Source organism: Triticum dicoccoides, chromosome 5A, assembly GCF_002162155.2.
Source record: "Triticum dicoccoides isolate Atlit2015 ecotype Zavitan chromosome 5A, WEW_v2.0, whole genome shotgun sequence".
In the NCBI taxonomy this organism is placed as follows: domain Eukaryota; kingdom Viridiplantae; phylum Streptophyta; class Magnoliopsida; order Poales; family Poaceae; genus Triticum; species Triticum dicoccoides.
In genome coordinates this window covers 708,591,009-708,606,476 of record NC_041388.1, presented here as the reverse complement: position 1 = coordinate 708,606,476, position 15,468 = coordinate 708,591,009, and the positions used below count along the sequence as shown (strand labels likewise).

Sequence of the window (15,468 nt, the reverse complement as noted above, 5' to 3'; positions counted from 1 at the left end):
ATGGGATCACATCATTAGGAGAATGATGTGATTGACATGACCCATTCCATTAGCTTAGCACCCGATCATTTAGTATGTTGCTATTGCTTTCTTCACGACTTATACATGTTCCTATGACTATGAGATTATGCAACTCCCGTTTACTGGAGGAACACTTTGTGTGCTACCAAACGTCACAATGTAACTGGGTGATTATAAAGGAGCTCTACAGGTGTCTCCAAAGGTAAATGTTGGGTTGGCGTATTTCGAGATTAGGATTTGTCACTCCGATTGTCGGAGAGGTATCTCTGGGCCCTCTCGGTAATGCACATCACATAAGCCTTGCAAGCATTGCAACTAATGAGTTAGTTGCGAGATGATGTATTACGAAACGAGTAAAGAGACTTGCCGGTAACGAGATTGAACTAGGTATTGAGATACCGACGATCGAATCTCGGGTAAGTAACATACCGATGACAAAGGGAACAAAGTATGTTTTTATGCGGTCTGACCGATAAAGATCTTCATAGAATATGTGGGAGCCAATATGAGCATCCAGGTTCCGCTATTGGTTATTGACCGGAGACGTGTCTCGGTCATGTCTACATTGTTCTCGAACCCGTAGGGTCCGCATGCTTAAGGTTTTGATGACAGTTATATTATGAGTTTATGCATTTTGATGTACCGAAGTTTGTTCGGAGTCCCGGATGTGATCACGGACATGACGAGGAGTATCGAAATGGTCGAGACATAAAGATTGATATATTGGAAGCCTATATTTGGATATCGGAAGTGTTCCGGGTGAAATCGGGATTTTACCGGAGTACCGGCAGGTTACCGGAACCCCCCGGGAGGTATATGGGCCTTAGTGGGCTTTAGTGGAAGAGAGGAGAGGTGGCCAGGGCTGGGCCGCGCGCCCCTCCCCCCCTAGTCCAAATAGGACAAGGAGAGTGGGGCGGCGCCCCCCCCCCCCTTCCTTCTCTCTCTCCTCTTTCCCCCTTCCCGAATCCTATTCCAACTAGGAAAGGGGGGAATCCTACTCCCGGTGGGAGTAGGACTCCACCTGGCGTGCCCTCCTCCTGGCCGGCCGCACCCCCCCTTGATCCTTTATATATGGGGGCAGGGGGCACCCCTAGACACACAAGTTGATCCATGTGATCATATTCTTAGCCGTGTGCGGTGCCCCCTTCCACCATAATCCTCGATAATATTGTAGCGGCGCTTAGGCGAAGCCCTGCGACGGTAGAACATCAAGATCGTCACCACGCCGTCGTGCTGACGGAACTCTTCCCCGACGCTTTGCTGGATCAGGGTCCGGGGATCGTCATCGAGCTGAACGTGTGGTAAAACTCGGAGGTGCCGTAGTTTCGGTGCTTGATCGGTCGGGCCGTGAAGACGTACGACTACATCAACCGCGTTGTGCTAACGCTTCCGCTGTCGGTCTACAAGGGAATGTAGATTACACTCTCCCCTCTCGTTGCTATGCATCACCATGATCTTGCGTGTGCGTAGGAATTTTTTTGAAATTACTACGCTCCCGAACACTTAGGTACACATCAATGTCATTGCCGTGTTGCTTAGGGCCTTGGATGAGAACTGGCATCATAATGAACTTCCGCTTCATGCACATCCAAGGAGGAAGGTTATACATACATAGAGTCACGGGCCAGGTGTTGTGATTGCTACTCTGCTCCCCGAAAGGATTAATGCAATCCGCGCTTAAAGCAAACCATACATTCCTTGGGTCCTTTGCAAACTCATCCCAGTACTTTCTCTCGATTTTTCTCCACTGCGACCCGTCAGCGGGTGCTCTCAACTTCCCATCTTTCTTTCGGTTCTCACTGTGCCATCGCATCAACTTGGCATGCTCTTCGTTTCTGGACAGACGTTTCAACCGTGGTATTATAGGAGCATACCACATCACCTTCGCAGGAACCCTCTTCCTATGGGGCTCGCCGTCAACATCAACAGGGTCATCTCGTCTGATCTTATACCGCAATGCACCGCATACCGGGCATGCGTTCAGATCCTTGTATGCACCGCGGTAGAGGATGCAGTCATTAGGGCATGCATGTATCTTCTCCACCTCCAATCCTAGAGGGCATACGACCTTCTTTGTTGCGTATGTACTGTGGGGCAATTCGTTATCCTTTGGAAGCTTCTTCTTCAATATTTTCAGTAGCTTCTCAAATCCTTTGTCAGCCACAACATTCTCTGCCTTCCACTGCAGCAATTCCAGTACGGTACCGAGCTTTGTGTTGCCATCTTCGCAATTGGGGTACAACCCTTTTTTGTGATCCTCTAACATGCGATCAAACTTCAGCTTCTCCTTTTGACTTTCGCATTGCGTCCTTGCATCGACAATGACCCGGCGGAGATCATCATCATTGGGCACATCGTCTGGTTCCTCTTGATCTTCAGCAGCTTCACCCGTTGCAGCATCATTGGGCCATCGTCTGGTTCCTCTTGATCTTCACCAGCTCCCCCCGTTGCAGCATCACCGTATTCAGGGGGCACATAGTTGTCATCGTACTCTTCTTCTTCGCCGTCTTCCATCATAACCCCTATTTCTCCGTGCCTCGTCCAAACATTATAGTGTGGCATGAAATCCTTGTAAAGTATGTGGGAGTGAAGGATTTTCCGGTTAGAGTAAGACCTCGTATTCCCACATTCAGTGCATGGACAACACATAAAACCATTCTGCTTGTTTGCCTCAGCCGCATCGAGAAACTCATGCACGCCCTTAATGTACTCGCAGGTGTATCTGTCACCGTACATCCATTGCCGGTTCATGTGCGTGCATTATATATAATTAAGTGTCCAAATTAATAGAAGTTCATCATCACATTAAAACCAAAGTGCATACATAATTCTCATCTAACAACATATAGCTCTCCAGAGCATCTAATTAATTAAACCATACACTGAAACTATGTAAAACATTTCAATGCGAAAACAAATGCGATCATAATCGCAACCAAGGTAACAATTGATCCAACGGCATAATGATACCAAGCCTCGGTATTAATGGCATATTTTCTAATCTTTCTAATCTTCAAGCGCATTGCATCCATCTTGATCTTGTGATCATCGACGACATCCACAACATGCAACTCCAATATCATCTTCTCCTCCTCAATTTTTTTTATTTTTTCCTTCAACAAATTGTTTTCTTCTTCAACTAAATTTAACCTCTCGACAATAGGGTCGTTTGGCATTTCCGATTCACATACATCCTACATAAATAAAATCTATGTCACGTTGGTCGGCATAATTTTCATAAACAATAAATGAACCAATAGTTATAAAGATAATATATATACCGCATCCGAAGCATAGACAGGACGAGGGCCGACGGGGGCGGATACCAAAACCATCGCACTATATAAGATGCAATAATAAAAGTAAGAAAATAATACAAGTATCTATGTAAACATACAAGTAAGAATATTTTACTTTTCAGAAAGAAGATAAGAACAAGAGGCTCACCACGGTGGTGCCGGCGATGAGCTCGGCGCGGGTGATCGACGGTGGTGAAGACGGGGACGGGACGTGACGGACCGCTAAATCTAGACAAATATTGTGGAAAATGGAGCTTTGAGGTCGAGCTTGGAGAGGAGAAAGCTTAAGTAGTGTGGCTCGGGCATTTCATCGAACACCTTGTGTGCATAGGAGGTGAGCTAGAGCACCACCAAGCCCTCTCCCCCTCGGCCAAAAAAAAATAGAGCAGTGTGCTCTGCTCTTACGCGAGGGGGTATATATAGGCACTTCATTGGTCCCGGTTGGTGGCATGAACTGGGACTAAAGGGGAGCCTTTGGTACCGGTTCAAGCCACCAAACGGGATCAATGGTGGTGAGCCAGGAGCGAGGCCCATTGGTTCCGGTTCGTCCCACCAACCGGGACCAAAAGGTCCAGATGAACCGGGACCAATGGCCCACGTGGCCCGGCCGGCCCCCTGGGCTCACGAACCGCTCACGAACCGGGACCAATGCCCCCATTGGTCCCGGTTCTGGACTGAACCGGGACTAATGGGCTGACCCGGCCTGGACCAAAGCCCTGTTCTCTACTAGTGCAAGCTTGGTGTGCTGAACATCGACGACCGATTAGCCGCTTCACGGCGACGTGAAGACGGCCATCTTCACTTCCCAGGCTCCGGAGAAGAAGGTTACGAAGGTGGAGTTGGAGACAAGGGCGGACCCACATATAGCTAACCGGTGTCACAGGACACCGGGTGCAAATTCCTGGTACGTTCTATTAGCCGAGATACTGGGCTTGGACACCCGTAAATTTCTTTAATGGACACCGGCAGGAGCGGCCCATATATCAACTCATCTAGTAATAGCCCATCCGGCGGCTTTGGATTGATTGGATTGTTAGAATTGTCTCAAAAAAAAAAGATTGGATTGTTAGAAGCTTAGAGCGTGCAGCTTGTTCGGCTGTTTAGAGCATCTCCAACGGCCGTACAAAATGACGCGTGTACGCGGTAAACACAGCCTTTAGCGCGCGCGGGGCGTTTTGCCGCGCTCCAGCGGCGGCGGGAAAACTAGGCGCGCGGGAACCGCTTACGCGCGCGCCATCTTTTGCGCGTCGCTTCGGGTGCGCCTATAAAGTGTGGGGCGCGCCACGCGCCTCTCCACGCCTCCTCTTCTCCTCTTCCTCTCTCTCTGCCACGCGCCGCTTCAGCGCCCCGCCACCGACGCGCCTCCGCCGCCCCGGCGCCCCGCCACCGACACGCCGCCATGCCGCCGCACCGCCGAGGAGCGTCCGGCTACCGCAGCGTCCGCCTGCGCCCCAACGGCGGCTACTACGCGGAGATACGCTTAGGCGATCTCCGGCTCGGCCTCGGCACGTATGGGACGGCGCGCGAGGCCGGCTGCACGTACGACGCGGCGGCATGGCGCCTAGGCCGGCCGCGCGGCCAGATGAACTTCCAGGATGTCTACACGCTCCAGCAAGCGCTTGACTGTGCCCCGCCGCCGCGTCTGAACACGGCCCAAGACCGTGCGGAGCACGCCGAGCGGCAGCGCCACCTCCTCGTCGCCCAGGAGGACGAGCGGGTCATGGCGGAGTGGCGCCACCGCCACCCGGAGGACGTTGCCTACGAGCAGTCCTACTGGGCAAGGCGTCGCGAGGAGGACACGCGAAGGCGCCGTGAGGCGCGATTGGACAGGCGTCGGCGCAAGGCGTTGGCGAACGTGCAGTCCGATATCGTTGAAGCAGGTGGGCAGTTGTTCTTCACGCCGGATGATGATCGGTGGTTGGATATCTGGCTGGATACTTCGGACGACACCGTCCGAGGAGGATGACGATAGTGATGATAGCGACTTACACTAGTTTTTTTTATGCAATCTATCTCGTGTTTTATCGTTTGTCGTTTTTAATTATTATGCAATCTATGTTTCGGATGTAAAATACATTTGTATCGTTAAAAATCTATGCAATCTATCTATTTTCCAATAGTCTAGAATGAGCGCGCGCTGCTGGAGCGGCGCGCGCGCGCTGCATTTTAGCGTGGCTGCTGGAGCGGGCTGTTAGAGTTGTGTCGAATATTATGTACAAAGTATGTTACAGTTGGACTCTGAGTAGTATTGTGTTTACATAGGATATGTAGTCGTGTCCAAGTAGGACACTTGTATCCTAGGCCTCTCATATATAGCGGGGTAGACACACGATGTAAGATATGCCAACATAATAGCATCGGAACACAGGAGAAGCCGGCGGCATGTGCTGGTGTCCAGGGCGACCGGGTGCGGTATTGTAGCGGTGTCATGAGGAGGAGCGCCCATAGTCAAGCCCCCTGAATGTAGCCATATCGGTGAACCTCGTTAACAAATCTCGGTGTCGTGCTTGTGTGATTGCTTGGTTCTTGGATGAGCAACGGAGTGTCTCGAATTTATTCTAACAAGTGATATTATAAGCTAGGTTATTCGGAGACTGTGGATTATTGATCCGGACGAAATATAAGTTTAAGATGCAGCCGGCAGCGGCGTGGTTCTCGACCAGATTTGAAGAAGCAATCGAAATAAGAGTCGACGGCGTTGAATCGAGCAAGCGGCAGGCATATCGTAGTGCGGCGCCTGGAAGCGGCCTCGTTGGGCGTGCGGTGGTGCGGCTGTAGCTGTCGGCCAAGCCGCTGGTGCGGCGCTGGTTCAAAGGCAGCAGGCTGCTTGGCCTGAGGTCGAGAGCGGAAACAGGGACCCGAGGTGAAGCCACGTCAGGGCCATGGTGATATGGTAGTAGGCCGGGCTGGGAGTGCTCGTATGGGAGACTTGTTCCATACGGAATTGCCAAGGTCCTCGTATGTGCAGCGTATTAGAGATTTGTTTTGACAAAAAAAAAAAAGAGGACAGAGGACAAGGACAAGAAAAAAAATCCATTGGAAGGCAAGGACAAGGCAAAGCAAAGCTAGCATTGGAGTTTTGTGCAAGGGAGCCGAGCCACGACGTGAAGCAAAGACTAGTAGTACATGGATCAATCTGGTTCTGTATGCGTACACCAGTACTTGGGCATCGCACGGGAAGCTTGGTTATTTTTTCGCAGGGTCAACCATACGAAGAACCATGACGTCAACGGGTATCAGGTTTGAGGTGGAGAAGTTTGACGGGACTGAAAACCTTGAGTTATGGCAGACAAAGGTGAAACATTTGTTGGCACAACAGAGATGCTTGAAGGTGTTGCGGGAAGTCATGTCAGCTGTGATGAAATTATCATGTGATGGATGAAAATTCTTGGAAGACGATTTGAGAGTCTCGAGCGTGTCATACAGTCGGACAAATTCGACTGGGCCGGACTAGATAATCTGACAGATCGACGCAAGTCGGTTGGAACAGAAGACGGTGGTGGAATCGGCGCTGATGATATAGGAGCGTGATGCTGATGGTGACCGACTTCTGGGCGTGGAAACACGTGGCGCAGGCCCGAGGCTTGTGTGGCTTCGACAAAACTATGGCGTGTGGTTGATTCAAGATGGCGTACACATGTGAGTTTGAAGTCGATGGGACGCGAGGGTGGACTGATCATCTACCATGGAGTCATGTTGAAGGTGGAGCTGGAGTTTGGAAGACTTAACTCGGTGCTGATTGAGGGGTTACGACATATTTAGCAAGGGGAAAAAAGCGAGTGACACGTAATTTGGACTGGAGCCCAGTGGTCTGATGGAAGCGTGAAATTCGTCATCGGTCGGTGATGATCGGTGGTATTCTGCAGTGGGGGTTGAGTGGTGTGGGTTCGCGACCCTTGAGACTCGACCGGGACAGCGGAGGCTCGACGCGGTAATAGCGGCGAGGCGTGCGACGCGCACGGGACATGGAGACGAGCCAGGGCTCTGGTGGTCATACATGTGGTGAGACAACTGCGAATTTGACTCGGGATGACTACAAGCAATGGTGAAATTCCTTCAAGTTTCAGACATGCGGTCAAGAAAGGAGATGTGATGTTGAGTTCAGGTAACTCTTATTGTGACACCCAATATGTGAGTTGTTCATTTTTCACGCAGGTCAGTGATCAGTGTGTGATGGCGTTGAACTGATACTCTGGAAGTTGGGAGCACAAAATAGAGTAACAAGGAACTTAATTTTGCTCGAGTGTTGACTGTGATCAAGAGAAGAAGGGACTACAAGTTGCAGGTGGAGTCATATGGAGTCTTTGGAGTAGCAGCGGTACTCATGAGATAAGCTCAAGTACAATGTACATGGAAGTTTGACGCATTGACAAATTCAGGGGTGTGGAGAATATTCGCCAAGGTGGGGTTTGTTAGAGTTATGTCGAATATTATGTACAAAGTAGGTTACAGTTGGACTTGTGGTTGTATTGTGTTTACATAGAATATGTAGTCGTGTCCAAGTAGGACACTTGTATCCTAGGCCTCTCATATATAGCGGGATAGACACACGATGTAACATATGCCAACATAATAGCATCGGAACACAGGGGAAGCCAGCGGCATGTGCCGGTGTCCAGGGCGACCGGATGCGGTATTGTAGCGGTGTCATGGGGAGGAGCACCCATAGTCAAGCCCCGTGGATGTAGCCATATCGGTGAACCTCGTTAACAAATCTCGGTGTCGTGCTTATGTGATTGTTTGGTTCTCAGATGATCAACGGAGTGCCTCGGATTTATTCTAACACGGACGCAGCGCGCCGCGCCAAACCAGCCGATGCGCGCGCGGCATATATATTTTTTGCGCGTGGCGCTACCAACACCTGTTGGAGATGCTCTTAACTTCACAGCAACGTGGTGTATGGGCCACCGCCGCGGCACGCTCAGCAGCCGGTCGGCGGCCGCCAGCCGCTCTTCCTGCCCAGGGGCGGCGCCAACGTGGGGTCGTGTAGGGGCGGCCGCCCCGGGTAAATGTTTCGTACCTAGGGTACCCACCCTACTACTTTGTCTGGCAGACACCATGGGAGGGAGAATGAGGAGATTCCGTCGTAGTCTGAGGTCGACTCGAGCAGGAAGACGAGACAGAAAAGATAACGGTTCGTTGGATGGGCCGGCGAGAAAGTCATAGAAAATCTGGAATCGGTAGTAAAGGCCCAATAGAATAAGAGCCCGTTATTTTTTCCTTTGAGAGTTGATGTTCCCTGTTGCAAAAAAAGAGAGTTAAAGTTGAGTTAGATGGGCCATCGATCGGAAAAACAGATCAGGGCATCAAGCGATCACGCCTCCATGCACGCCGCCCCGCTGAGTCCCACCGATGGCGCTCCACGGAGAGGGGTCCCTCTGTTCGTGCTACTCAGGGAGCCGTACACACAGGAGATGATTTCGTCACCGCTGCCGCCACATGGCCAGCTCAAAATTACAAGCGAGCAAACAAATAGCAGGTTCTTCCACTCTCCCCCAATCTTCTACTCTTGCGTTCTAGGTTTCAGTTTCGTCTCACTTGACCTACTTCCTGAAAATTGGATACTGAAAAGAGAATTGTTGGGATTGAAGACCAGAAAATTGTTGACCATTTCCATGGCATAAGGAACCCTAGTGGGCATCTACAAAATCCTCTTCATATAACTACTTCCTCCGTTCCAAATTACTTGTCTTGGATTTGTCTAGATACGGAGGTATCTAGCACTAAAATAAGTCTAGATACATCCGTATCTAGACAAATCTAAGACAAGTAATTCAGAACGAAGGGAGTATAACTTAGTGGTAAATGTGTGTCTTATCTTTAGTTTGACAAGCATCATTTTGTATAGACTTTTTTAACGTTCCTAGTTCTTGAAATTGTAACTGCTTTCAAAATCCGTTTCGAAAAAAAACTGCTTTGAAAAGTAACTGTGTTGATCGTCTTGTCTGAATGCATATTACTACTTCGCCAATTACTTGGGTTACCTGTCTTTGTTTGATTGCATTGTGGCTTCAATTATTTGTTTCCTTTAAAAGTTTGCCCCGGGTAACTCCAAATCCTAGATCCGCCACTGTTCTGCCATTGCCTAGCGCTAAATAATCAAATGAATTAGGTACGGCCACCATTCTCGCTCAACTACATGCATACATCTTAATTTTACCTAGTTATGTTTGTCCAAATTGTATGGCTAGGGTTTTCAAATTTCAGGGTATTAGATTTGAGAATCAGGTTGCTGTGATTAATAAAATTCTCCTAGTGATTCACATCTATTTGGATTATTTATCGACCAAGCTTGATAGCAGTAAGAACTAATGGCAAGTAAATCCACAATATGTACTACTACATGGTTTTGTTTCTTCTGTACGTAATCAAGATATATCGTTCTATGTCGCCGTTTGTTGTTTTTATTGGTTGGAGTTCTTATGCTTTATTGTTCAACTTTATAAAATCAAATAGTATTTCAAGAGGAACACTTCATTTTGGTTAAAAAATTATATCGATGGACATTTTTAGTTGTTGACTGTGTTAATTTTATGTATATTACTGCTTTTTATCCACCGTGTAGTGTGTACACATGGACACCGTGAAATTTTTATTCTGGGTCCGCCCCTGGTTGGAGAGCGCCGAGGCGGAACTGGAGAAGGCGAAGGCAATAGCCAGAGCTTCAGTTCTCCGGGCTCACGGACGGACATGGGGGACGGGCATTGGCGATCATTTAGATTAGGTTTAGAGTAGATTTTAGTCCGATTTGTATGAAAAATGTAATCAATTTCATACGGTTTATATGAAAAATGTTTGAAATGTAATGAAGTTCGTCCGGCTATGTGAAATCCACCGTGGTTGCACGAATTTCGTCCGGTTAGTACAAATAGTTGTTGAAATGTATACGGGCAGCGTTTAATGGCGGCCTCCGGCATCAGTGTCCATGGACGGATGACAGAGCAAATTTACAGGCCAGCGTTGATGATGCCTCCCAGGCAGTGTACAGTTGATTTGTTTCCCTAAACTAACAAGTGTGTATATGCTTGGGTGTTTCCCCCTCAAAGAAAAAAGATACCCACGCCAATATACTGGCCCAGCTCCAAAGAAAACCTGCTCAGAAGGTAAAAACTTCATTTTCTCAAAAAAGAAGGCGTGCCGGGTGGGCGGGTCGCGAGCCATCGGATCTGGTACATCAAGTAGCCGAGCGATGCCTCCACCATTGCAAGTTGCAACAGGGGTCTTGTTGCAATTTTTTTTTTTTGCAACATAAATCTTGTTGAAGATTTTTTGTTTTTGCAACCTCTTGCAACAGAGGTGGTGTTCCTGATTTTTTTTCTCAGACCAGGAGGCAGTCCACGGGACGGCAATGTCTTCCGGCTGCAGGCGGTGCAGAGGCTCGACTCGAGTGGCGCGAGCGGCAAACTGATCCATGCAGCAGCATGGGCGCCAGCAACGCGGGAGGAATGGCGAGGTGGCGGAGAAGGGGCGGGGATGAGGAGATCCGGGCAGTTGTGGCCATGCACGAGGATGGCAACTAAGCACTTGTAATATGAACACTAAGCATTTTGTTTTAGCATGGCAACTAAGCACATGTAATCCGGCAGGTAAGTACTATTCCCTTCGTCCGAAAATACTTGTCATCAAAATGGATAAAAAACATGTATCTAGAATTAAAATACATCTATATACATCCCTTTTTATCTATTTTGATGACAAGTATTTCTGGACGAAGGGAATACGTTTTTAGCATGACAACGAAGCACGTGTAATCTAGATGGTAAGTATTATTTAGCACTCCGACTAATCACTTTCTCTCCCACTTCTTATCCATGGCTGCTGCTCAAAGATTTGATGTCTAATGAAGTTGATGTGTTATGGAAGACACACATTGGTGAAGATGAAGGGAATAGAGTGGGGACGGTGAAAGCGAAGGGGACGAAGTGGGAGCGAATATGGAGCTTTTTTAGAACAAACTGCTATTATGAGGGCCCATGCAGCCTGCGCGTTCTGAACAGTGAACGGCTCGGACGTATATACGGTTTTGATGGTTTATTATTCTTGGTGCCCTGTACGGGAAGGCAGCCGCTGTGTAGTTCAGTCCAAGAAAAATAAGGAAAGAAAAGAAGGAAGGAAGAGAAGAGAAGGGAAAATTCCAGGACGAAAAGATATGCATGCATGACTTGTGTTGCAGGGCTGGGCACTTTCATGCTGCGCCCAGAAAGGAGCAAGAAATATTAAGTGGCACGGGCAAGCCCTTTCATGCTGCACCGAGAAAGGAAAAATAAATAAATAACACGGCCTGGCAAGGTGGTGGCACAGATATATCTTCTCCCGTAACGTTGGACGCACACACAACTTCATCAGTCAGCACTAACAAAGACAACTCCGGCGGTCTTTCCCTTGTCCGGGGAAGCTTTCCACAATGTTAACACTGCAGATGAAAGACGCGCCCTTGATCCGTGATCCTCTTTCCCGCACAGGATGTGGACATGCTTCCCGCGGCGTCAATGGAGGTACACCGCCAATCTTGGTAATGCTTCTGCTGCACAGAAAGGCGTCGCTATTTTTGTTTTTCCTTGACAACATTCTGTTTACGATTCATCAGTGGATATTGATAGTTGGATGTGCTTAACTAATACAGAGCTGCTTGTATTAATCTGTGCCCCTCCTGTCAAATGGAACGCAGGACGAAAAGACCAGGCCCTGGAAGAAATTAGTGAACGTTTCTCTGACAGGTGCGGCCGGGAGGATATCGAATCATCTGCTATTCAAAGTAAGCAGCGCCGACTATATTCAAATTTTATCTATGTAGGGGTGTTGGCACTGTCAACAATTCTCCTGCTTTCATTGAAAATGCATAGAAAAGAATGTCTCAGTACTAGCAGTCATAATATTCTCATTTACCAGATGCAAGGGCAGTATATTGATAGTGGCAAGTACTGCCATTCTACTGTTGCCACTAATGAGTACAGAGTCATGTGTTTCTGTTTTAGCCAATCTGACAACCGAAACTACCTGCAATGTCTCCCTTCTTCCTGATGCTTTCCTATAATTACAACTCCAGGTGTAGCGATGGAACTGGAGGATTCATTGTATCCACTGCTAAGGGAAGTCAGCATCGGCATAGATCCTTATGTGATCTTCAAAGATGCAGATTGGGCCCTTCTAATTGGGGCCAAACCCAGAGGACCTGGAGTGGAACGAGCTGCCATACTAGATATCAATGGTCAAATCTTTGCTGAACAGGTTTCCTTTTGCATTCTTTTGCTCGCAAGAATCCTTTATGTGAAAGAGACAGATTATTTTCTTCACAGGGAAGTATATCTCCAACTTTGACATTGAACTATGTGATTCCTTTGATACAAAACATGCGCCGTCCTCTCGCGTATTCTAGGGTCAAAAACTATGATTCCTTAGCATGAAACCTGCTAAAAAACTTGAACAGAAATCTGATTTTAACAGATATGTGAGTACACAAATGCTCACAGAATAGTTGTCTTGTTATTCTCTGAAATTTTGGATTGTCTCAGGGGAAAGCACTTAACGCTGTGGCATCTCGGAATGTGAAAGTCATAGTTGTTGGGAACCCCTGTAACACTAAGTATGGACAGGTTTTGTGGTTGCTAAGTGTGTTATTAATTTATCCTGTTACCATGTCTGACCTGGGGTATATGTATGCTTCTTTTAGTGCTTTGATCTGCTTGAAAAATGCTCCCAACCTACCAGCAAAAAACTTTCATGCACTGACAAGGTTGGATGAAAATAGAGCCAAGTTTCAGGTACTTGATGTTGAATCTTAATTATCTATGATGTGTTTCTGTTATTTAATTTCAACATGTTGACAAGAGTAATCTGTCATTCACAATGTTTTTGCAGCTAGCGTTACAAGCTGGTGTGTTTTATGACAAAGTATCAAATATGACTATCTGGGGAAACCATTCAACAAATCAGGTGAAGATATGATTACAAACAACAAGGCTACTCCGTTCGTGCCTTCGTGGTGCTTTGGAGAACTGATTTGATGATTTTCATCTGAGTAGGTTCCTGATTTCTTGAATGCCAAAATTAATGGGAGGCCAGTAAAAGAAGTCATCAAAGATACAAAGTGGCTAGAAGAGGATTTCACTATAACAGTTCAAAGGGTACACACTGCTCCACATTTATCTGCAATTTGTCTATCATCTGGGACAACCAAGAGAATATTGTGTATTCATTCATATGGCTATGCAGCGTGGAGGTGTGCTCATCGAAAAATGGGGCAGATCTTCAGCTGCGTCAACCGCTGTTTCCATCGCCCACGCCATGAGGTCCCTTGTGACTCCTTCCCCAGAAGGGGACTGGTTCTCTACAGGGGTAATGCTTTCTACTTTAGGATTGTTCATTGTTTCTTTTGTTTTGGTGTACCACCGAAGCAAAGGCAATGCCCAACTATAGGTTTATACGACCGGAAATCCTTATGGCATAGCAGACGACCTCGTATTCAGCATGCCGTGTAGATCAAAGGTAAGATTTCATACTGAAATTCCCATTACTTTTCTTCTTGTTATTATACAACATCAGAATTTCACGATGACATTATTCATACAGGGTGATGGCGACTATGAACTAGTTCAAGATGTGGCAATGGACAATTTTCTCTGGGGGCGGATAAAAAAGGTAGTATTGAGTTGTAGGAGTAATGGATGATGATATGAGCATAGATAGAACACACACAATATAATGATTCGAATAACCGATCTAATAATAATTCCTCCAGAGTGAAGCAGAATTGATCGCCGAGAAAAGATGTGTTGCCCATCTTACTGGGGAGGTAAGTGATCTTGAAAAGTACTTAGTATCTTCTTGCAATGAAAGGAAAATGATGGGGAATTATGCTACAGAAATTACTAATGCTACATCTGTTCTTGCAATGTAGGGTAATGCATTTTGTGATCTTCCTGCGGATACAATGCTTCCAGGAGAGATGTAGTTCCACTGCTATCGGTCTTGCTAGCAATCTGCCAATGGCCACCCGTCTATGTTATTCTGTTATTAGAAGGGTGACAACATTCCCAACAGGAAGAACGATAGTTGCAAGAAACGACTGCCTGCAGGCTGTTGCAGCTATTTTCTTCTGTAAGCACGCAGACTTTTGTCGTGCACTAGTGTTTCAGGGACAAAATAAATGTGATTGAGAAATAAAAAAATTGCTTTCTATCATTTCTCTTAGTGTTTGCATGTTGATTAGTTTATTACTCCATCCGTTCGGAATTACTTGTCTCGGAAATGGATGTATCTAGACGTTCTAGATACATCCATTTTCGAGACAAGTAATTCCGAACGGAGAGAGTAGATGTGTGGCTATTGGTTTTGGGCGCTACAAAACATATTTGCACACGGCTTGAAATGAGTGTAATACAATCCAGATATGACTGCCCAGATGCAGTATTGCACATCGATCTAATCTAAGACCCTGTGCTTAAGACTTTGTACCCAGCCACGATGATCCAAAAAAATCCGGTAAAATACTGACATTATACATTTAGTTACATCACTAGCCGAAGTACTAATGTACCGTCAGTATCTCAAGCAGTCGAGCTTGCCCTACTTCTGGTATCTATGATGAGTGCACACTGTATAAAAATGAAAAATTGAATTCATTAGATAGAAATTGTAAGGATTCCATCTTGTACCACCCATGGTCCATTGTAAATAATATTCCAGAGATAATCAACGACTAATTCTAACTATAAGGAACTAAAAATAATCTTTAGTGCATGATTTGGAACAATAAATATAGAATATTTTACTGAACTATTATAAAATAGTATAGCAGATCGTAAGATGAAGCAAGGATTCCGTGCTGTACTACCCTACATTCTATTGTAAAAAAAATCCATGGATATATATCTGGCTACTAATTCTAACTATGATGAGGGAGGATGAACAGTGCCGACTGGCCTGATACAGAATAGTGTTTCTTACCTTAATTTAGAGTCTTTTATGAAGGTTTTCCCTCCCACCAGCTGGAGTGTGTCCACTTAGTATCTATGGACTCTGTCCCATCATCTGTATCACAGCTCAGTCCTCGCATTCACATTTTTTTTAAACGGGTTTCATCATATTATTGAAGGTTGTGTTTTTGGTTTTGCAGGCATGTGGTAACATTAGAGTCATCTTTACATAG

The 15,468-nt window shown here is 46.6% G+C and overlaps 1 protein-coding gene across 1 annotated transcript; it reads left to right on the top strand.

Annotated features, from left to right (window-relative positions):
* The first annotated feature begins 12,370 nt into the window (after positions 1–12,370).
* Positions 12,371–14,466, top strand: LOC119298570 (malate dehydrogenase [NADP], chloroplastic). The gene is made up of 10 exons (XM_037575923.1): positions 12,371–12,548; positions 12,833–12,903; positions 12,991–13,081; positions 13,179–13,253; positions 13,343–13,444; positions 13,533–13,655; positions 13,737–13,805; positions 13,890–13,958; positions 14,059–14,112; positions 14,218–14,466. The coding sequence occupies exons 1-10, from the start codon at positions 12,375–12,377 to the stop codon at positions 14,269–14,271; spliced, it is 882 nt and encodes a 293-aa protein (XP_037431820.1). The 5' UTR covers positions 12,371–12,374; the 3' UTR covers positions 14,272–14,466.
* The last annotated feature ends 1,002 nt before the right edge of the window (positions 14,467–15,468 follow it).

Bases quoted from the DNA above. Each gene is read 5' to 3' on its own strand.
- LOC119298570 (XM_037575923.1), top strand. From the start codon at position 12,375: ATGGAACTGGAGGATTCATTGTATCCACTGCTAAGGGAAGTCAGCATC. The intron at 13,082-13,178 runs GTACTTGATGTT...ATGTTTTTGCAG, and splicing joins AAAATAGAGCCAAGTTTCAG to CTAGCGTTACAAGCTGGTGT. The intron at 13,445-13,532 runs GTACACACTGCT...ATGGCTATGCAG, and splicing joins TCACTATAACAGTTCAAAGG to CGTGGAGGTGTGCTCATCGA.